Raw genomic sequence first — 23,559 nt, forward strand, 5'->3', positions numbered from 1 at the left:
TCAACCATTACATATCACTGAGGAGGATGTGTATGCTACATTGGGACTGCCAAGAGGAGAGTTGATGATTAAAAGAGAAAAGAAGCATGAAATGAATGATGTGATGAAGACCATTGTCAAGGCTAAGAAGAAAAAAGCAATAACCCCAGCTAATTTGCAAGAGCAACTTGATAGTGATCTAGAAGGTGGTGGGTGGTTTAAGAAAATATTTCTTATTCTGTTATACAATGTTCTGATCTCACCAACTGCCAACGGAAAATGTCTTGGCCGTATCTTGGACGATATTGGCAACATTTCAAATGCGAGGCAGTACAATTGGTGCAGCTACGTGTTGGATACGCTAATCACAGCACATGATAGCTGGAAACTCAAGAACAAATCCACCCCATTCACTGGACCAATCACTTTCCTCTTGGTGTGTTTTCTATTTTAACCACTCCTTTATAGTGAAGTAAAAACATGCTTAGAGTGAAGTAAAATCATATTTAGAGTGATGTTTTACATGTTAAGTAGTAAATGCATGGTTAGAGTGATGTGTTTTTTATACATGAGTGAAGTAAAATCAGAATAAGAGTGATGTGTTTTGTGAACAAGAGTGAAGTAAAATGTGAATAAGAGTGAAGTGTTTTGTGTACAAGAGTGAAGTAAAATCAGAACAAGAGTGAAGTAAAATCAGAACAAGAAAGATGTGTTTTGTGAACAAGAGTGAAGTAAAATCAGAGTAAGAGTGATGTGTTTTGTGAACAAGAGTGAAGTAAAATGAGAATAAGAGTGATGTGTTTTGTGAACAAGAGTGAAGTAAAATCATAATAAGAGTGAAGTCCTTGTAATGCATTTTATTATTGATCTATTTTTGCATGCATGCTATGTAGATAGGGTTGTCTACAGAACAAGACTGGTGGTTAGAAGATTCCCAACTGTCCGTAACTGGACAGAATCCATTCTTAAGGAGAGAGGACAGATGGAATTCGATAATGGAGGCACCATTGGAAGAGGAAGCATAGAAAGTATCATTGATCCTGTCTCCATTGAATCTTTATATGCCAACAAGTATTCAATAACTGTCACTACCTCTGTCCCTTCAACTGAGGAAGCTCATTTACCTGATGAAGCCCCCCCCCTTCAACTGATGAAGCGCCCTCTTCAAGTGATCAAGTTCCTTCGTCTGATGAAAGTAAAAGTTCAATTAGGGAGGCTGCAGATGTTATTAGTAAGATGATGAGGTATATAAAGAATGCTCCAGCAAATACCAATGACACCAATTGCTTCAAAGTTGCAGCTATAAATGCACTAAAGATGGTTGGTGTGGAGGTTGATCAAGGGGACCAAGTTGTGTCTAAGCCAATTGAAAACATGACACAAGCTATGGAAGAGGATCAAGAAGATGATCCAGAATGGATTTAACTTATGAAAAAATGATGGAAGCCCATGATGAAAAATGCAAACTAGTGAATGAAGGCACATCAATTTTGTCTGATATTAACTTGGGAAAGAAACCAGTAAGTTGAAGATTTGAGAAACAATTTATTTACTTTTTTGAGTTTTTATTCTTATGTTATATCACATTTCACTATTCGCAGAAAACAAATGAATTTTATGAAGATGTAGCTAAAGCAACATCACAAAACACACAGATGAAGGTATAAAAAAGTGCTTCAAGTGATGTGTTCCATTGTTAAGTGAGGTTTCTGTGTTGCATGTGTATAGTGATGTGTTTTGTGAACAAGAGTGAAGTGAAATCAGAATAAAAGTGATGTGTTTTGTGAACAAGAGTGAAGTGTTTTCTAATCAAGAGTGGTGTGTTTGTTACAAGAGTGAAGTGAAATCAGATAAGAGTGATATGTTTTCTGAACAAGAGTGATGTGTATTGTGAACAATACACGTCGCTCTTATTCTGATTTCACTTCACTCTTGTTCACAAAACACATCACTCTTATTATGAAGTAAAAATCGTGTTAATAGTGATGTGTTTTCATTTCTTATTATGAAAATAGGAAGACATTGTGGATGTCCAGATTGCATCTGCAATAGAAGCATGCATGGAGATATATGCTGATGATGATTGTGTTCAATCAGATTTGAATGTCTCTGGCAAAAATCCTTCAACCGAAATAGTAGTTTACAATCCAGACATGGTAAGTGTTAAGCAATGATATATCTCATCCATTCACCAACACTTTTAACAAACATCAAGTGAACTATATGTCTTATATAATGAAGTTTTCATATCATTCTTGCCCTGACAGGCAACTGCTAGGATTGAACAAATGGAGATACGTTCAAAAGCTGAGAAGAGAATATCAGCTGCATTAAAATCTCCATTCCATGAAAGGGTGGTCCAGGCCAAAACCAAGTTTAACTTGAAGGAGTCACAAATCTTTTTGTGTATTATGACAATATATGAATCAAATGAGTAAGATTTATATTATAGTTCCGATTTAGAAGAAAAATATACAAAAGATGTGCTAACACACACACATATTTGAACAGGGATGTCATAGTGTATGATGATAATGTCATAATGGTAACAAAAAGAGAATTCTGTTCACTATTGCCACGTACGCTAATAGAAGTGGGTGTGATTAGTGCATGGGCTTCTTATTTGAATAATATGGAAGAATACATGGCTCTATCTTCATCAAGGCGCCTTTTTTTCACAACATACCCATCCGTAAGAGTAATATAAATTTTGAAAAATTGCATGGTATATGTTCATTATAAAGCATGTTTACTTCACTACTAATCATATTCATTTCACTATATGATATTTAAACTTCATAAGTATATATGCACTATATTCTGATTTCACTTCACTCTTGTTCAAAAAACACATCACTCTTGTTCAGAAAACACTTCACTCTTGTTCACAGAACACATCACTCTTACTTCGATTTCACTTCACTCTTGTTAACAAAACACATCACTCTTACTTCGATTTTACTTCACTCTTGTTTACAAAACACTTCACTCTTATTTCTTATTTACAAAACACTTCACTCTTATTCAGATTTCACTTCACAAATGTACACAATACACAGTTCATTAGTTCTATAAAACATGACACAAAGTGAATTATTTCCATCCAGATTTGACTTGTCTCATCTTTCAGTTGTATACAGTTGTTCACCGGCCTGATGGGGTCGACCTCATGACTCTAATTGATAGATTCTGTGACAATTTACAAACTGAGGTTGAACAAATTCCGTATTTCAAATGGGGCGATGTAGATTTGGTAAATACTAAACACAATTGATTCTTTGTTATATTCACTAATTATTTTTATTCTGAAATTATTATTATTATCTATGTAGGTGTTCATTCCAATATGTGCTGCAGAACATTACTATACCATATGCTTCAGATTTAGTACTAAAAGTATAGTGGTGATTGACAATTCGAAGAATGCTGACGATGAGGACGTATTAATCAAATATGGTAGCATACCTGCAAATGTGGTAAGTATACATGATATATAGCGAAGTATTTTTGTGATTACAGTGAAGTATAGTACTCTTTATAGTGAACTACATCTGATATTCATAATGATATATTGCAGAGATCGTGTTTTTGTCATTTTTTGACAAAAATGGGGTATCACAACCAAAGCAAATCAATAAAGAATGTGAGCATAGTAAGGCTCAAAATGCCTTGGAGAACAACATCAAATGTAGAAGATTGTGGAGTTTTTTTTATGAGACATTTGGAATGTTATTATGGTGAGCGTGAACAAGATTGGAAGTGTGGATTAACTGCAAGAAGCAAGGGAATACTCCAAAGACTAAGAGCAAAGTATTGCAGCGCATTATTATTGTCGGAAAAAAACCATGAGGCATTGAATATCTTGTCACTAGCATCAAAGCATTATGAAGAATATGGGAAAACAAATAAAATAGATGTGGAAAAAATGATTGTAAACTTCAAGCGTTCATGAACTATTGTAGAAAACTTCATTTAAATTCAATAGCAAGTACTTATTGTACATTAATATCTTGTTTACTATTTAATTCACTGTTGTGTTGTATCTATTTACTTCACTGAATAAGGAACTAGTGTTTTGTGAACAACAGTGAAGTAAAATCCGAATAAGAGTGATGTGTTTTGCTTGATAAAATGATACTTTTACTGATTTGTAGGTATGTACATTCTTGTTTGTGATGATGCTTTGAACCCAAAGATTGGTAGTTAAGATGATACTTTTGACTTATAAATGTTAGGTTTACTGCATAAAATTATAGTTTTGCTTGATAGAATGATACTCTGAGTTGATAAAATGATACTTTTGCCGATATAGAATGATACTCTAAGTTTATAAAATGATAGTTTTGTCGGATAGAATGATACTCTGAGTTGATAAAATGATACTTTTTGCCGGATAGAATTATACTCTGAGTTAATAAAATGATACTTTTGGCTTATAAATGTTAGGTTTACTGCATAAAATGATAGTTTTGCCGCATAGAATGATACTCTGAGTTGATAAAATGATACTTTTACTGATTTGTAGGTATGTACATTCCTGTTTATGATGATGCTTTGAACCCAATGATTGGTAGTTAAGATGATACTTTTGGCTAATAAATGTTAGGTTTACTGCATAAAATGATAGTTTTGCTTGATAGAATGATACTCTGAGTTGATAAAATGATACTTTTGCCGATAGAATGATATTCTGAGTTGTTAAAATGATAGCTTTGCCGGATAGAATGATACTCTGAGTTGATAAAATGATACTTTTGGCTTATAAATGTTATGTTTACTGCATAAAATGATAGTTTTGCTTCATAGAATGATACTCTAAGTTGATAAAATGATACTTTTGCCGATAGAATGATATTCTGAGTTGATAAAATGATAGCTTTGCCGGATAGAATGATACTCTGAGTTGATAAAATGATAGTTTTTGCTTATAAATGTTAGGTTTACTGCATAAAATGATAGCTTTGCCGGATAGAATGATACTCTGAGTTGAAAGGATTGAACTTTTGACAAATCCAAACTTTTAAAGGATTGAACTATTATTTTATCCCTGAAACTATCACTTTATCCCTTGAAACCATCATTTTATCAAGTGCAACTATAATTTTATCCCCTGAAACTATAATTTTACCTTCTGAAACTATCATTTTATCCCCTGAAACCATCATTTTATCAAGTGCAACTATCATTTTACCTTCTGAAACTATCATTTGCTAAATTTCAATAAGTTCAAAACAGCAGAGAGAGCATAACAAACAAAACACTACTCACAAAATCAACACTCAAATAAACTGCTTCGAATCTGCGTTACTGCTATACACAATAATATGGAATAAGCTATGAATAGATGATACAAAACCAAGTGTGTAGTAAATTCAAAGTAAATTCATCATGTTGTTATATGTAACTCTAAATCTAAACTAAAAAACTATAGAATCTAAAAAAACGAGAATCACTGGCAAAATGATAAAATCGAGCAAAAACAAAAGTGAAATAAGTAAAAAACTTCATCCACCCTTTCTTCGATGATGCTTGATCGTTTTTCGTCGTCATATTCCAAAATTTGGATGGTTTTTCCTTCGAAACTGAAGAAGCAAGGGTTTGAATGAGATTCGGAGGGTTTGAGTGTGAGAGAAATTGAATGCAGTGTTTAGTGCATGTTTTCTTTTTACGCGCCTAATTTTATAACGAAATGACAATTTTGCCCTTATATAACTGAAATATGATAGTTTTATTTGATAAAATGATAGTTTTGTTAGATTAAATCTAGACCACATATTTTAAAAATGTGTGGTGGAGATTTAGTTATAGGGTTATCACACAAATTGGGGTGTACCACTAATCGCGACATATAATTTCCGGTATATAACAAAATTTCATATGCTGCAGTATATGAAATTTCATACATTTATAGTACCGAAATCTTTCGATAAGGTGTCATACCGTACCAAAAACCATATCCCCCTCTAATTACTAGATACCAAGCAATTAAAAATATATAAATCAAAATAATAAGATTAAAAAACAAATGGCGGGGTCAAGTACCGGGTCAGGTACCAGCCGATCGTCGGAGGCGGGGTACCCGACTTGGGTATCAGGACTACCCGATGGTGCTGCGGGACAGGTACCAGTACAGCATTTCTAGGTCAAATCAGGTGCAGGTACCGTTTTGACAAGCAAACCCATATACCGTTTTGACAAGCAAACCCATATATCATATATACAGGGCAAAAGGAAAATACCTTGAAAAACATCAAAAGATTCAAGCCAAACCCAGATACATATATATATGGATAGTGATGAAGTACACAATGCCTTTCACTCATTTGCAAAAAAAAAATAAACATGAATAATCACAAACTCACAACGTGCGTCGTTCAAATCTTTCTTCTGTAATTCTTGTTGTCTGCAACAAGATAGAGAAAACACCTCAAGCTTGAAGGAAGGAGAAGGAGAATCACATGACATGTTATATCATACATATGGTGAGACATATGAACCACAAGTGGTCGATCTAGTTCGCACATGATAGTATTATGGTGATGGCGTAAATTTTTCCAAAGATGTCAGCTCTATGCACAAATATGGAACAAGGAGAAGATATAGTTTCACCATAAAGTAGTGTGCCTTAACTTTGATTTCTTTTTTACTCGGAGACATAGTTATCTCTCGTAAGACATTTTCAAACTCATGCCAAAATAATTCTCAGGAAGACAAGAAGCCGTTTCCTCAACATCTCCCCAACTGCATACATGCTTGAAAAGAGAGATGGTAACAACTCTTGACTATAGAAAAACTTACATTTATTTCCCGGGAGATGCATGCTTTAACCGATCTTTTTGTCGGTTCATAATTCGATCCTTCGGAGATGATGTCTTGGCTGTGCCTGCTTGACGCATGAGTTCTGAAAGAATAGCAATGGCGAATGTGTCAGTGCCATTAGTCAATGAGGTAGAATACAAGAAACGGTATATAAAACACGAGCAAAATGCTTAGTACTGGAACTACTTTTGGGTTGCTTTTTGTACCAAGCTATAAGAAGAATTTCTGAACTTCGAAGTTTTCTTATGTACGCATTAATAACTAGAAGCCTAGCATCGATAGAGTTTTAAGAGTTCATTGAAAACAACTAGTATAGCTTACAAAGAGAGCATGGTGATTGTAAGCGACTTAATCATAAAGTGACAGGTAATCTAGATTCACAGTCGAATTCCACCTAAAGGAATGTATATGCATTGGGCACAGAACGAAGTAAATGTGATCAGTTTGAACTGTAAACAATATTACTTGCTTCTTTGAATTTACTTCAGCTGCCATCTGGCAGCACCTAATATATATCTTAGCACACCAATTTTTAATAAGAAAAGCATGCTGAAGAAGACACGTACAAAATTCAGAAAAGTAAAATCTTAAGGAAAGTGCATTTCTCATTCTGAAAGATTGCTTCCCAACGCAACTCAAAGATATTGACTGACACATGAAGAGGTGCATTGCAGTTCTAATTTCACCAGAAACTAAATGCAACTTGCCTCTGGTTCTTTCAAGCTCTTCAACAAGTTCTTCTTTCCATTTCTTTTGTATATCACTGAATCTAGAGCTACACATTGACATTTTTTCTTAGTATCAATACTTATGGGAGAAAAAGAAATATGGAAATAATAATGCTAAAGAATATTACATACCTTGGAGTGAGTGGTTCCGGTTGATAATCACAGGGAAGCTCTTTGGCACCCTGAGAATTTCTAAAGTTTTCATCACCAATATTTGATGCACGTCTGGAGAAATTCCGAGGACTCCAGCTGTACTCAACATCAAGGGCGGTAGAAAATCTCCTACTAGCCACCTTGTTAGGCGACCTACTTTTAGGAGGTAGATTGCAGATACTTGAAACATTTTCCTTGTTGCTGATACCACCAACAGGACTTGGAGGTCCAGCAACATTCAAGGAATTGTAGAACGCAAAAAGAGGTGTTTTCAGCTTATTCAGCTCCAAAGCCTACATATACAGTAGAAATTCAAATAAGAAATTAAGTTCTCTAGATTGAAATTAAGTTCTCTAGATTTTGGTGTACATGAATTATACAGGAAGATGCCAAAATTCAAACTAGGCAAAATTGGACAGTCTGTGACACTCAGATTCATATTTTCTTGGAGGAGCTGAGATGTAGAGTACAGTTTCATCAGTAAACTACCTTTTCATCCAGGAAAGCTCTGATCTTTGCTTCAGTTAAAATGTTGTCATCTTCAGACTCAGATTGCCTGGGAAATGTAAAGCCACAGTCCACCTCAACAGAACCTAAAGATCTGTTTCTAGACTCAACAATTTGACTAGGAAGAATCTCCACTCCACTTTTGGTCAATTCAGGACTTTCATCAAACTTGCAGACCCAATCATCATTGGGTTCACACATTGGATTAAAACTCTGAACAAAGAAGACCAGGAAAGATCGTCAATTGTGCATCATTATGGATGACTACATCAACTTCCACATGTAGGATAGTATATGGAATTCAAGATGATCTTATAGTCGAATCCTTAACCTGATTACAATCACTAGAAAGGAGACTATGTCTGAATTTCGTGGATGTGCCAAATGCAAGATCATCATCGTCATCAATTCGACACATATCATCATCCTCAAAATTGACAGGTTTCCACAAGGATCCCCCTGTGTACTGTTCAGAATTAACTGTTGAGCAACAGGCACCATCCAAATCATCAACGTCCTTCAGGCCATTGCATGACCTCCTTGCCTCTAGGTTCATTCTGCAGCATGAATACATCCCCAATTTTTATAATTAAATGATAAAGAATCAAAAGATACACCAGGACTCTCCCGAAAGAATACTCACGACTTCTTAATTTCAACTCCAAGTGCTGCCATCCGTTTTCCAGAACTTTCCTGTTGATCCATAATCCCAGATGCCTAGTTTATTATATAGAATACAACAAAACAGTGAAGAACATCTGTACCAAGACAAGCATTTTCTAACCATATGTGAAGAGCGGGCAAGATGGGAGTCCCGACTTTCTCCATTTACAAATGGATGCTGAAGATTACAAGTGAAGGACCACGTCATATTAACAATCACAAGATCTCAATTCAACTATGGAATGGAAAATATGAAGTTGCACTGAAGTATGAAAAAATGTCATGCATTTTCCAGGCGTGTGGCTCATGCTGAAACCATAGATGAATACATCAGGACTCAAATTTGTGATACTACCTTCAGCAATTCTGATGCAGTCGCCCTCAGGTCTGGCTCCCTGCAAATATTTATGAAACCAGATTTGAATAGTCAAGTAAAGGAAAACAACATAGGCAATAGCAAACGCAAGTATGCACCAGACATACTTTTGTAAACATTTTAACAAGAAGTCTTTTGCCTCAGGGGAAAGATGATCTGGTATTGGTGGATGAGATTTAGTAGTCCCTACATAAAAGAGAGCAGCAACCTGAAATGGTCGCAACATAAGAACCCAGAATAAATGAAATAGTTGACGTGAAATTTAATAGCTTCATGTTTTGCATTAAACAAATAGACACCTCCTGATACTGCTGGCTCCAAGGAGCCTTTCCTGTGGCCATTTCAATTACTGTGCATCCAACACTCCATATATCTGCCGAGCTGCAAGGTTTTATCCAGAGAGAAGAGCTTAGCTTGACTTCAAGTGGTAAAATTACAAAATCTACATGGCCAAAGATAAAAAAAAGAAATGATGTTTCTTGGGTGAGAAAGTTCTCTAAGAACAAAGTAACATACTTTGCACAAGAAGTGCTTTTGATACAATATCTGCTGGGGAGGAATAGGAATTGAACAGGTAACTTCGCCAGTGTTCAATTCAACTTATAGTTCACTAATAAGGAAAATATAAATAATTAAGAACAACAGAGCTATGATTTCTACTCACTAGCTGTGACCACTCTGAACAATAACTTCAGGAGCCATCCAATATGGAGTACCCTTCATTGATTTGGCATTAGTCATTGTAGCCTGCAGTCACGATAATTGAGGTTTTGATACAGCTTCTAGTAACATGAAATAAAAGAGACTCTTCGTTTTATAAAAATAGAAAGAATACCAATGCTTCAACTTTCTTGGATGCTCCAAAGTCGGCAAGTTTAATGCATCCCTTGTTGTCAACAAGAATATTTGCTCCCTGATAAGAGTAGAATTGCTAAAATTAGGAGTCCAGGTTTTTCAAAGATATGCCTATGAAATATTAGGAAAATTACCTTGATATCCCTGTGCATAATCTTATTGTTGTGCAGGTACTCTAGTCCTAACAACAATTGTTTCGTGTACATTCTGATAACCTGAATGTACAACGAAAGTAGAGGGAGGTTAGAATGCTGTGGACAAAAAGGATAATATGAATTTAACATATTATAGCTTGATGCATAAACTTTAAGAAGTTGACAGCATCAAAAATTAATATGACTGATTCAAGAACTCTAATACAGGTACTAAAGGAGAAAATCAACAAAAATCTCAGTCCTTTCAAGGTATGACAGGAAGAGATACATTATTATCACTTACAGATTCTGGGAAAGACCCAAATTTTCCCAAGAGAGATGAAATGGATCCACCAGGCACAAATTCCAGTAATATATTAAGTGAATCCTCCTCTCTAGCAGTTCCCAAATATCTCTGAAATAAAAAATGTACTTAGATCAAAGGTTGAGCTGCACCCAGTGATCAATTAAAATGCAGAAGACTGTCCCCTCACCACAATGTTTGGATGTGAGAGATTTTTCAACAGATTGACTTCTTTCTCAAGTTCACCTATATATTCCTGATAAAAATATCAGTGGGCCAATGATCCATCAAATTCAATCTTTCAATCGAATTAGAATCAATTGAAATACAAAAAAAAATAGGGGAAGGTCAAAATAAAATCAGTTCACAACATTACTTGCGTTTTCTTTGAAGCGCTATTTGCGGCGATTGAAACCTGCACTCGCGAAGATAAAACGAGCATAAGAAACACCAATCAACACATTAAATCCAAGTAAAAAAACAAGCAATCACGAAAATGTGAAGATGTGGGCGGAATCAACCTCTTTCACTGCAAGAAGCTCCCCAGAATCGATGTTCATTCCCATGTGAACCCTCCCAAAAGCACCGCAGCCTATCAATTCCCCCTTCCTCCACCGGATCAGTGGCGGCACATCGACCTCTTTCCTCTTCTTCGATTCTTCCTCTTTCATAGATTTTGGAGTCAGCATCTTACTGTCTCTTCCCCGAGCTATTGGCGGCTCATCCTCGGTTGATCCTTCCATCGGCGGCAGTTGCTCCTCCTCCTCCACTGCTCTGGCGTTTCTTCGCGGCGGCGTCGCAATTGGCGGAAGCGCGTGAACAGGAGGCTTAGCGAAAATACCGATTCGAGATTTCCGGATGCTTGACCCCAATTTCTCGACAATTCCTCCAAACCCGGTCGATTCTTCGCCGGGAGGTTTGAAAACCAGAGATCGGCGAACAGAGCCGATGAAGTCTTGCATCGCCGGAGAGGAACGGATTGAAGACAGAGAGAAGGTATGTAGTGAGAGGAAAAGATTAGGGCTTATTTATGATTTCTACTTCATTTCAGTGAAGAAGGCGAAGACAGGGGGAGGGAAGGACAAGGTTTGAAAAATAAAATATTGGAAGAAAATAATACGACTTCGACCCTGATAGTTTTAACTATTCTGTTGTTGACCCGTATACTTTTGAAAATATTCGACCGACGAAGGAGCCGTTATTATATGATCAAAGTAATTTTGGGATCTATGATTAGATTCTCTTGACTATATTCTTCATGGGCTTTACCCATTGTCTACAGTGGCATTTCAAGCCCAATTATCAAGTAATTATATTAATTTCTTTTTTTTTAAGTCATTTCAATAATGTCACCGTCAATGTTTTGAATGTATTTATAGGTTTAATATTTAACTGGTCTAATCTAGGAAAAATATCCAAATATCAAAATATCGCTCTTATCGTACCGAAAAATATATCTAAAATATCGAATTTTCTGTATATTATAACTTTCGATAAGGTAATGGTATGAATTTTCATATACCTGGGTATACCGAAATTCGTAAAATATAAATATAATTCTATATAAAATATATTTTATATATTTTTAATAGATGTAAAAATATGAATATAATTATGAATCAATACATATTTAATATATTTTTTAAATTATAAAATATAAATAATATTCTAAAAACTCAAATTATCTATTTTCATTGATGTTGAAAGTCAAGTATACCACAAAAGTACGGTATACCGAAAATTTTGGTAAGGTAAATGTATGATTTTTTCGCATATCGAATTTACGGTAAAGTATACGGTATGGTGGTTTCGATAAGGTATACCGTACCTAGTCAATTCCTCAACGTGGCATATGCATTTTTCTTAAAATGGTAGGATGACGGCATGTAAGTCATTTTTACAATATCTCAAAACATTAATTTCTTGTAAATCACTCATTTTAAATTATTTTTTACACAAACAATATATCTAATTAAAAAGTAAAACGAGGATTAATAATGAAATCCTAATGGCAATGGTTACGTTGATTGTGTTCTATCGATATGTTTGATTGAGTTTGTAATGTAGTAGTATTGGGTTTTATATAATTGTTTATATTATTCCTTCGTCCTATTTTAGGAGTCTCGATTTTTAATATTAGTCTGTCTCATATTAAAACTCTCAGTTATAATATTCCATAAATAGTAATAGGTCCTACATTTCGCTAACTTTATTCCATTCATATTTTATTATTATAAAAATATTAAAATCTATATTTCACTATTCTTTTTTATTAATTTTTCTATATCTTTCTTAAAGCTCGTGTTAAATTTAAGATTAAAGGCCCATTTTGGTCCTTAATATATTGCGATTTTACGATTTTGGTCTAAAACATTATCTTTTGAATCCAGTCAAAATAATTTAAACAGCCATTGACCGTCAAATTTTAATAGTTCCGTCAAATTCGGACCAAATGTGACCCGTTTTTATTTGTGAAGGACCGAATAATTCAAAAGATAATGTTTTGGACCAAAATCGTAAAATTGCAATATGTTAAGGAGCAAAATGAGACTTTAGTCTAAATTTAACTAGGACTTCTAAAGTGCAGCGAAAAAAAATTAATATAATAATGATTTGAGTTTCTAATATGGTATATTGATTAAGTTTTTAATATAAACTCCCTAATTAAGTTTTATAATATAGGTTCATGTTAATAGTGGTGTGATCAATTGCTAATTATTTAAGTTGCTGCCTCTGCTAACTCATCAACGCAGGGTATTAAAAATGTCAACATGATTACGTTAAAATGTCAACACATAATTTTGTTGAACTTCAATATATTGTGTTGATATTATGTATTGACATTTTAATGTCACCATGTTAACATTTTTAATACACTCCATTGATGAGTTAGCGACTTAAATAGTTAGCAATATATTGCACCCCACTTTTAATATATATTCCACTTAGTTTTATATATATACAATGCATAAGGCCATCCACATCTTTGTCTCAATACCGTCTCAATATTGTCTCATCCCTTAACTATTCATGGGTCCCACTGCACTTTTTACCACATCTCTTAACTAAGAGACAGCACCTGCAACCCTCCATCTCTTAACCATCTCATCCTTTAACTATTCATTCAATTTTATTTTTATTTCCAACAAATTCAATTAATATTTCATTGAAATATTAAATTAATACTAATAATTCATAAAATCATTAAAAACCACGAAAATTACAACATCCGAAAATACGAAAAATACTACTTGAAATCCTAACATTACAATTTATTGAAATCCGCATAATCATAGAAAGTGATGCGGTGATCGTCTAACGGTTGCCAAATTTTGCCCAAATGTGCTCTATTAGATCTTCCTGGAGTTGTGCGTGGGCGATTGAATCACATGTCCTTACCCGAACACACATTCGCTCTTGCAAAGAAGGATGCACTCCACTGCGAGGCGGACTACTTGCGGTAGAGCCTCCTGGGGTTTCAGGGTCGAACCAATTTCCCGCTTCAGGTCCTTCGTCGGCGACAATCATGTTGTGCAAGATTATGCACATATACATGATGTCGACCATATGTACGAGCTGGGGATTTGATAATATGGAATCGAGCTTGTAGAACCCCGAACGCTCTCTCCACATCCTTGCGAGCAGCCTCTTGCTTCTGCGCAAAAAGAGCATGTTTTTCGTTTATCGGCCTGTTGAACGTCTTCACGAAGGTTGGCCACTTCGGATAGATGTCGTCGGCAAGATAGTACCCCATTTTATACTGGCGGTTGTTAGCGGTGAAGTTGATGGCCGACGCTTTACCATTCAAAACTTCGTTGAAGAGGTCGGATTGGTTGAGCACGTTGATGTCGTTGTGCGATCCGGGGACCCCAAAAAATGCATGCCAAATCCATAGCCAGTAGTCGGCAATGGCCTAGAGTATAACGGTGGGGTGGGTGCCTTTGTGGCCGCTCGTGTATGATCCCCTCCACGCCACAGGGCAATTCTTCTATTGCCAGTGCATGCAATCGACGCTGCCAAGTATCCCGGAGAATTTGTGCAACGTTTCGTGAAGTTGGAGCAGAAACTGACAATCTGCGGTGTTTGGCTTCCGGAGATATTCATCGGTGAAGGCTGCCCGGACGCCTTTGCAGAAGTTCATCAAACACAATCTCTCAGTGCTGTCCCCAATGTGCAGGTACTCGTCAAACAAATCCGCAGTTTGTCCAGTAGCAAGCTGACGGATTGCTGCAGTACATTTTTGGAGCATCGTGAGACTGGGACGGCCAATAGCGTCGAACCCTTCTTGAAAGTACTCTTCCTGGGCTGCCAATGTATTTGCGATATGCAGAAATAGCTCCCGCCGCATGCGGAAACGACCACAGAAGTAGATATCTCTTCATACCGGGTTCTCACAAAAGTAATCTCGTACCAACCTTGCGGTGGCTTCCTCCCGGTCACGATGGATGTATTTCCGGGGTTGCTTTTGACGCGCTGCGGCTTCCTTCTCCTCCCTACGTTGATCTGCTTCTAGCGATTCTTCCATCATTCGACGCATTTGCTCAAATGGACCCATGAATGGATTAAATTTGGGAGAAGAATAATGTTTTGAGATGAAGAATGTAGAGTGTTTGAGTGAGAATAGAGAGTTTTTTATGATGGATAATTTGTGGGAATGGTTTTGATATTTATAGATGTGATTTGAGGCTTAAAAAATAGAAAAAAAAATCAAAATATTGGAAAAAACAGCTATAAATGGCTAGTATTTTTGGGGAATTTTTTTTTCCAATTTTTTTCAAAATTAAAAAAAATATTTTTTTCAACGGATATAAACGACGCTCACTTGCGGGCCGACGAGTGGGAGTCACGGCCGCATGGGAGCTCGCCACGTGACCAACGCGTGTGGCGAGCTGGCTCGCCAGCCTCCTCTCGGCACCGGGCTACGCAACGCGACAATTGTTTGCAGCGCTGGCTCGATCCTGGTTCATCTCGCGAGACGAGATCGAGCTGGCAACGAGCTAGCGCTGCTGATGCTCTAAGCCATCTTTTATTCAATTAAACATCACTTTGGCGTGCAACGCATGGGAATCCCATGGCCCATCATCATTTTTCATTTCGCCTTATTATAATATAGTACTTCATATGGTATGAATAATAGGAAAGGTGCAGTTGGCATTAGCTAGTGCACCTCTGTGTCAAGTGTCAACGGGGTCATTGCTTCTATTTTCTGCTGTGCCCTAATTTGTGTTAGAGTATAGTAGTAGTATATTTTCTTGTAAGCTTCTCTTGCTTTTCTAATTCTTATTTTACTAGAATATGAATTCTTAATGCCAATGCCCATTGATCGGAAGGTTGTTTCTAATAAAAGTTTATATGGTATTGCTCTAATACAAAGTCGTCCAAGAAAGATTGTTATTAATAAAAGTTATGATGATATCACTATTGCTTTCTTGATTTTGTTGGTTATTTTAATATTGACATTGCTTCTTTCTCCAACTACCATGGGCGGACCCAAGCTCGTAGTGGGGTGGGGCTTAAATCCTCAATGAATATTTTTTTTCCTTTTTTTCTATTAATTGTTTTTAAAATTTATTCAAATTTAGTGTAAATTATAGTGTAAAAGCCCTTACAAATTATCTATATTACTCAAATATATATTTTAAAATAAAATTTAGAAATTCCAGCCCCTATCGATAAAATTTCTACACCCGCCACTGCCAACTATTGTATATATTTCTCGTTTTTATCACTAAACCTAATGCTACAATATCTTTCGATAACATCAATATCAAATACTATATCATATAATTAAGAACTATCTATATATTAAATTTCTAGCTTTGCCTCATGATTAACATATGCATGTACTCTTATACATCTTCCTATAATAAACTATCTGTATGTTTCACGTACATGATTCACTCAATGTGTTCCTTAAAATTATTCATCCATGTCGCATCAATCGCATATACTGTAAAATTTATGTAATGATATAACCATATTAATATCTGTCAGTTTGCATGCTCTGACTTGTACAATTATGATAATGGCTTGCCGCACGTTATTCACTTCAGTCATCACTTAGGATAATCATTCTGTATCTTATTTTTGTAATTCGCTAAAATTATTTACTAAGTATATAATTTGTGTATATCGCTAATATCACCAACTTAGGGTAATCATCATTCTTTGTGTAAATTTAAAAGTATTCAATTAAATCACAAACTTATCAATTTTGTGCAATTTTTCCATCCGATACATGCACTTATCGATTTCTTCTGAGAACTTAAAAGTAATCAACTAAATTACAAACTTTCCTATATTATGCAATTTTCCCCATTGTCTTTTTCCTGTGAATTTAGAAAATGCGAATTTAAGACTAAAATATATGAACGTCAATGCAAACCCCATAAAGAAAGATGTTAGTTTATTTTACTTTTTATAATATATAGAATAATTAGAAAAATGTGCACGAGAATCTTTATTTTACATGCTTCCACATTCTAATAAAGTATTTATAATAATTACTAGAAAAGCATTTAAATTTGGAAAGAAATAATTTGATTACCTCTCTTGACTACCCGGCCTACGACGAAAATTTACCTTCCATACAAATTCTTAAGCAAAATACTGACATACAAATTTAAAGTAATCAAACAAGAACTCTATCCCATAATAATTTGTAGTCAATCTTTACCGCCTATATTTGGATGATTTAATATATTCAAATTCAAATATAGCCACATAAAAAGCATTCATTCTCTGTGAAAATCAATAATGGCTATTTATTTAATTAAGACACAATGCAAATTTAATTTATAGAGAAAAGTATGTGTGCGGATATACACTAATGGAAAATAATATAGTTTCAAGTTAAAGCACATAATATTAAAATCATATTTGGCATTTCTTCCAAAAAAACACATTAGATATGAACAAAATTTTCACTTTATCATACAAAAATAACATCAAATATAAACAATTTTTAGTGAAACGAATTTTAACAATTTTAGTTGGGTGCTTTTGAATAGAGGAAGACCCCCTGTTATTTGGTGGTGATTATAAGTCGAGGAAAGATTTAGTTGCCAGCTCAATAATGATAGATACATCTACATTTTTAAATAAATTAAAGTTGAAATGAAAGAAATTTTATGGTTAAATTTTTTAAAAAAAATTATGCATATTTTTGGTAGATAAATAGAGGGATAAGTATGCTTTTTTGAGGTAGGACAAGATTAACTATCTACAAATAAATTTATTTCAATCCAGAGTTATCCCAGCTTCTATCCCAATTCTATAGATAAAGATGGTTTTATCCCACCGTTTTACATAAAGAGAGATTTCGGAAAAAAAAATTAAATTTGCTGACCTTTCGAAATTTGGGATTTAGTTCGCTGATCTTTCGAAATATGGGATCGAGGCATGCAATTTTTCAAAATGAGGGATTTTCAAGTTTTTCTCTTTTTTCTCTGCGTTTTTCTTATTATTTCCCTTATAAAATTTATGAATTGACTAAATTACCCCTAGTATTTTTCACTTCAATTCTGATATTTTTTACCCCAATTCTGGAAATCAAGACTCGTCGTCTTCATGTTCTTTGCACTTTTTCCTGATTAAATATACAACTGAGGAACCCAACATTCTTACCAGCAAATATGATAAATAAACTATTTTACAATTTCAGTAAACTCTAAAATCAAACGCATGCAATTGCAGTAAACTCTAAAATCAAACGCATGCTACAGAGATGCACAACGCCTAATAGGCTAATACGTAAGAAGACGCAAATTCCACTGCGGCAACGGGTCTCTATTGATTTATAGTAGCATAAAGCATTGAATTTTTTAGTAAATTCAACCCCAATTATACTAGAATAATAGAAGTAATCACACTAAACTGATTAATCAAATTAGGCGAAACCAAAAGAGAATTAGTAATAGACAAAACTGTAGTTTCTGTTGAAAAGTATTAGAATTGGAGTGAAATATTATAGGGATAGTTTGGCCAATTCATAAATTTTGAGGGAAATAATATGAAAAAGGAAGAGAAAAAGAGAAGAACTCGAAAATCCCTTATTTTAAAAAATGCGTATGTCTCGATCCTATATTCTAAAAGTTCAGCAAATTGAATACCAATTTAATCTCTTTTTCATATAAATAGTAACTAAAACTGGTAGTAGATGGCAATGAGAAAAAATTCTCTAGTCTAGGAATACTACATGACAATGTGATGTGGTGTGCCCTACTAATGATATTTTGCCAAATAGAAATATATAGCATACATGGACAAATGATTATGTGGAATTATGGACTAACCTTTTGTGCCTAAGATTATTTCGGCTGGGCCGTGTTAACTGATAGCCCATTCTCCGATGTAATTAGTCCATCTTGACTTGGCCCATTACTTAATGAAGAGTTACCCCGATGGCTGCCACGTGTCATCCTCACTCGGATCTTGGCGCTGAGCCGTTGGATTTGAGGTGTGTTTCTCTTGAGTCTATTTGTGACTCTTTGACTCTTCACTCTCTGATTCGAATCACTACTCTCTCTCTCTCTTCGAGCTCTTGCTCCAGCTTCTCTCTAGAAATCTCTCTCTCTGAAAGTCTGGCCGATTTTCTTCTTCGATGACTCCTTTCTTGGTCTTATAGTGAGGATCGAGTGATATCTCTCAACTCCTGAGTTGATCTGGAGATTTGTGTGAGTTAAACGGTTGAGTTCTTCTCCTTGTTGTTTCTGGGAAGATTATCGGTTCGTCTCTCAGATCCGTGAGTTCTGAGGGTTCTTGAGGCCGTGCGATTGTGTTTCTGAGTGGTTGGTCGTGTGGGGTGGCTTTTGTGTGGTAGCAGTCGGGTAACCCTAGCTCGGGGTTTGGTTCTATCCACGGTGTCCCCTTGTGACTTGTTGGATAAGACGGAGGAGGTCTTTGGCCCTTGTGAAGTCGTTGTTGCGACCTGAGCCATCCTCTGTTCTTAGTGTTCCAAGTTTCATTGTTTACAGTGTATTCTTGCTTAGATCCGTTTGGGATCTGTTTCTTTTGTTACTAACAGGTTTAGTGAGTGTGCATGTGTATTACTGGGTGGAATCCGGTGCTATTGCAAGCGGTCAAGGCATTGCAATTGATTAGGGTGTCTGTAATACTTGTATCTAGTCACTAGTCAATTCTTGTGTGTAATACTTGATACTGTAATTGGCTTGTACCTTCTGAGATTAGCCACCTCAGACATTGCCTTATAAAAAGAGGTCCCGGTAATTAGTGAACCTAAGTGATCTGATCCCTACAGTGGTATCAGAGCCACGGGGGGATCACTTGGACACGCCAGGTCGCTAAAACTAAGGAGGTGGGCTCTTCAGAGTAAAGCTCGGCCTCCGGTATAGGTCCAGAGGTAAGACGGTTACTCCTTAACGAAGGGTATCCGCTCTGGCAAATTGGCTAACACCCTAAAACTTTTACAGCTTTCTAGTCTAGGTTTGGGCAGTTGTTTCTGGTAGTTACCACTGGCCGTGGTCTAGGACTATGTGCTCTTGCCTTGTGATATGTTTTCTTGATGCAATTCTGCTTAACTCACTTCCGTTGACCGCTCTGTGATTGCTTTCTCCTTTGTATTGTTCAAAGTGTGTGTTCCAGAGCCTATTTCTGTGTCTTGAGTGAATTACATATCCACCCTGTGCTGATAACCGCCTTGAGTGACCCCCTGCGCCCCCATACATTGGGTGATTGCGAACTGGGAAATCCTCTAGCCGGGGTACACGTGACAGATAGGGAGGAACTCAGTTCTGACCATTTTTTGTGTGGTGTCTGGAATCACTTTGAACTGTTTTGGAGCTTTCCTTCCTGTGTGCGTGTGATCTGTGCAGTGCTTGCCTTGCATTTGTGTTCTCTACATGAGAAATCCATACATATCTGTTTTGAGTGGACTCTCAAAGTGTTGTGTGTTTAAGTCTACTTTCTGTGACAGTAGGGTTTTGTGCTGTGCTTTCTGTTTTGCTGGAACTGTTATCTGTGTAAATTTTTTCTTAAAGATGACACAACCAGTAGGTATTGTACCATTTAATGGGAAAAATGATTTTGTTATCTGGAAACAGAAAATAAAATGTATTTTAATTCAGCAAAAAGTTTTCAAGGGAGTAGATGGAACTCTTCCTGATACTGAACCTGCTGATAAAGTTGCTGAGATGAATGAATTGACCAGATCAACTATTATTTTAAATCTTTCTGATTCTGAGATTAGAAAAGTTGGATCTATTGAATCTGCTTCTGAGCTTTGGCAAAAACTTGATACTCTGTATATTGAAACTTCAATGTCCTCCAGAATGTATTTGCTTGAAAAACTTTTCAAATTTAAACTGGATCTTTCCAAGGACATTGATGACAACATTGATAATTTCCAGAAACTTGTTCAGGACATCAAAAGGTCTGGTGACAAAACTATTGATGAATATACTAGTATTGTTTTGATGAATGCTATCCCTGACTCTTATAATGGTGTTAAGGCTGCTATAAAGTATGGTAGGGATAGTGCTCCTCTGGACCTGATCATCAGTTCTTTAAAATCTAAGGAAATTGAAATTAAGGAACATAATGCCTTTAAATATGCTCAGTCTAAAGCCCTTAATGTTAGGGGCAGATCTCAATCCAGAGGGGGAAATGACAACAATACATCCAATGATCAGGGAAAAAAGAAAGGAAAGGGAAGATCTAGGTCTAACAGTAGGAGTCATAAGGCTAATAGAAAGTGTTTCAACTGTGGAGAGGTAGGTCATTACAAGGAAGAGTGTCATAACCCTAAGAAGTAGAAACATGGTAATAATAATCTGGATTCTATTGCTAACCTAGCTAAGAATAATGACCCTGAAGGAGTTTGCTTCATGACTCATGATATTCTGTCTGTGAATTCTTCCCTGGGTTGCTCTTTTACTGAAAATGATTGGCTGATTGATTCTGGATGCACTTATCACATATCTACTTTCAAATCTGTGTTTTCTGATTTTAAACCTATGGAAAATACTTTTGTTTCTATGGAAAATGGCAAGAAGTGTCAAATTCTTGGCATTGGTACTGTGTGTTTAAAATTCAGTAATGGCTATGTGCTAAACTTGAACAATGTGAGATATATGCCTGATCTTTGTTACAATTTGCTTTCCTGTACCTGCTTGGAGCTTGATGGGCTAGAGGGTAAGTGGGGGCAGGGAGTCATGAAGATCTGTAAGGGTGTTATGTGCTTATTTAAAGCTGTAAAAATGTGCAATCTCTATGTATGTTCTGCTCAACCTTTGGCCTGTGTGAATAATGCCTCAAGCCTGGCTAGGGTTAATAAAGCCATGTTGTGGCATAATAGACTTGGTCATATGAGTGAAAAAGGTCTAAATATTTTGAAGAAAAATGAGTTGCTTTCTGAACATGATTTTCAAAATAACTTCCTTTTTGTGACACTTGTGTCTTGGGCAAACAACATAGGGTGTCTTTCCCTACACCTGTTACTGAAAATATCAGTCACAGTGTGATAGAATACCTGCATATGGATGTGTGGGGTCCAGCCTCTGTTTCAATTCATTCAGGGTCTGTCTATTTTCTGTCCATAATTGATGATTTTTCTAGAAAAGTTTGGTGTTTTTTAATGAAAAATAAGTCTGAGGTCAGTGAAAAGTTTTCTGCATGGAAAAACCTCATTGAAAATCAAACTGGAAAGTCTATTAAAGTGATTAGGACAGACAATGGTCTTGAGTTTTGTAATTCCCAAATGGACTCCATGTGTTCTCAGTTTGGAATTAAGAGACACAAGACTACCCCATATACCCCTCAGCAAAATGGAGTTGCTGAAAGAATGAACAGAACCCTCCTAGAGAAAGTTAGATGTCTCTTGTCAAAGAGTGGCCTGTCCAAAAATTTTGGGGTGAAGCCCTACTGACCTCAGCCTACCTTGTAAATAGGTCTCCCTCAGTTCCCCTAAAGGGAAAGTGTCCTGAGTCTGTGTTCTCTGGTAGAAAATTTTTTTGTCTCATCTAAGAGTGTTTGGCTGCAGTGCCTTTGTTCATAGCAAAACTGACAAGTTAGAACCCAGATCCAAGAAAGGTGTATTCCTTGGATATCCTGAGGGTGTCAAGGGTTATAGGATTTGGAATAGAAGTGAGCCTGGTTTCAGGGTCATTATAAGCAGAGATGGCATCTTCAATGAAGATGAATTTCTCTGTCTTAGACTTGCCCCTGATCCCACTCCTCCAAGTGTGGACAATGAGCCTCATAGTGAGGTGGAGTCCACTGATAATCTCACTGAGGTGGAGGTATATGAGGATACTCCAAGTGAGATGGAGCAATTTTGGATTCCAAATCCACCCCTGAACCTGAGCCTGAGCCTCAACCTGAGCCTGAACCTGTTTTACTTGATGACCAAGATGTTAACCCTGGTCCAGACTTGAGTGATTACCTCCTGTCTAGAGATAGAGTCAGGAGACACATTAATGCACCTGCTAGGTATTCTGGTTTGGTTAACTTGATTGCTTTAGCTTTTAATGTACATGAATCTGATGGTAATGAGCCTCAGTCTTTTAAACAGGCTCTTAAATCTAAGTTTTGGCATGAATGGCAAAAAGCCATGGAAGATGAGATGTTATCCTTGAAAGTTAATTGTACCTGGTTACTTGTTCCCTTACCTATTGGTGCCTCTGTTGTGGATTGCAGATGGTTGTATAAAATTAAGAATGAGGTAGAGGGACTTAGGTATAAAGCCATACTTGTGGCCAAAGGGTTTACTCAACAAGAGGGGGTAGATTATACTGAAATATTTGCTCTTGTGGTTAAATTTACCACTGTTAGACTTATGCTTGCTTTGTGCGCTCACTTTGACTGAGAACTTAAACAAATGGATGTAAAAACTGTTTTCCTGCATGGTGATTTAGATAAGCCTATCTATATGAAACAGCCTGAGGGATTTGTAGATCCTAAGTATCCCAATCATGTTTGTCTGTTAAAGAAGGCCTTGTATGGCTTGAAGCAATCTCCCAGACAATGGAATATCAAGTTTAATTCATGCATGCAAAAGCTTGGGTTTGTTAGAAGTACTTTTGA

General features: G+C 36.1%; 1 protein-coding gene across 1 annotated transcript; it reads right to left on the minus strand.

Annotated features, from left to right (window-relative positions):
* Window positions 1-6,197: 6,197 nt before the first annotated feature.
* On the minus strand, window positions 6,198-11,628 carry LOC121801417 (mitogen-activated protein kinase kinase kinase NPK1-like). The gene is made up of 18 exons (XM_042200899.1): window positions 11,040-11,628; window positions 10,895-10,933; window positions 10,709-10,774; window positions 10,519-10,629; window positions 10,215-10,295; window positions 10,061-10,138; window positions 9,890-9,972; window positions 9,525-9,606; window positions 9,333-9,433; window positions 9,205-9,244; window positions 8,971-9,027; window positions 8,830-8,879; window positions 8,518-8,743; window positions 8,169-8,399; window positions 7,659-7,972; window positions 7,506-7,573; window positions 6,778-6,880; window positions 6,198-6,382 (listed from the first exon to the last, which is right to left on the minus strand). Exons 1-17 carry the CDS (start codon window positions 11,478-11,480, stop codon window positions 6,780-6,782), a joined length of 2,169 nt encoding a protein of 722 aa, XP_042056833.1. The 5' UTR covers window positions 11,481-11,628; the 3' UTR covers window positions 6,198-6,382; window positions 6,778-6,779.
* Window positions 11,629-23,559: the final 11,931 nt, after the last annotated feature.

This window comes from Salvia splendens, chromosome 4 (assembly GCF_004379255.2).
Source record: "Salvia splendens isolate huo1 chromosome 4, SspV2, whole genome shotgun sequence".
Lineage (NCBI taxonomy): Eukaryota > Viridiplantae > Streptophyta > Magnoliopsida > Lamiales > Lamiaceae > Salvia > Salvia splendens.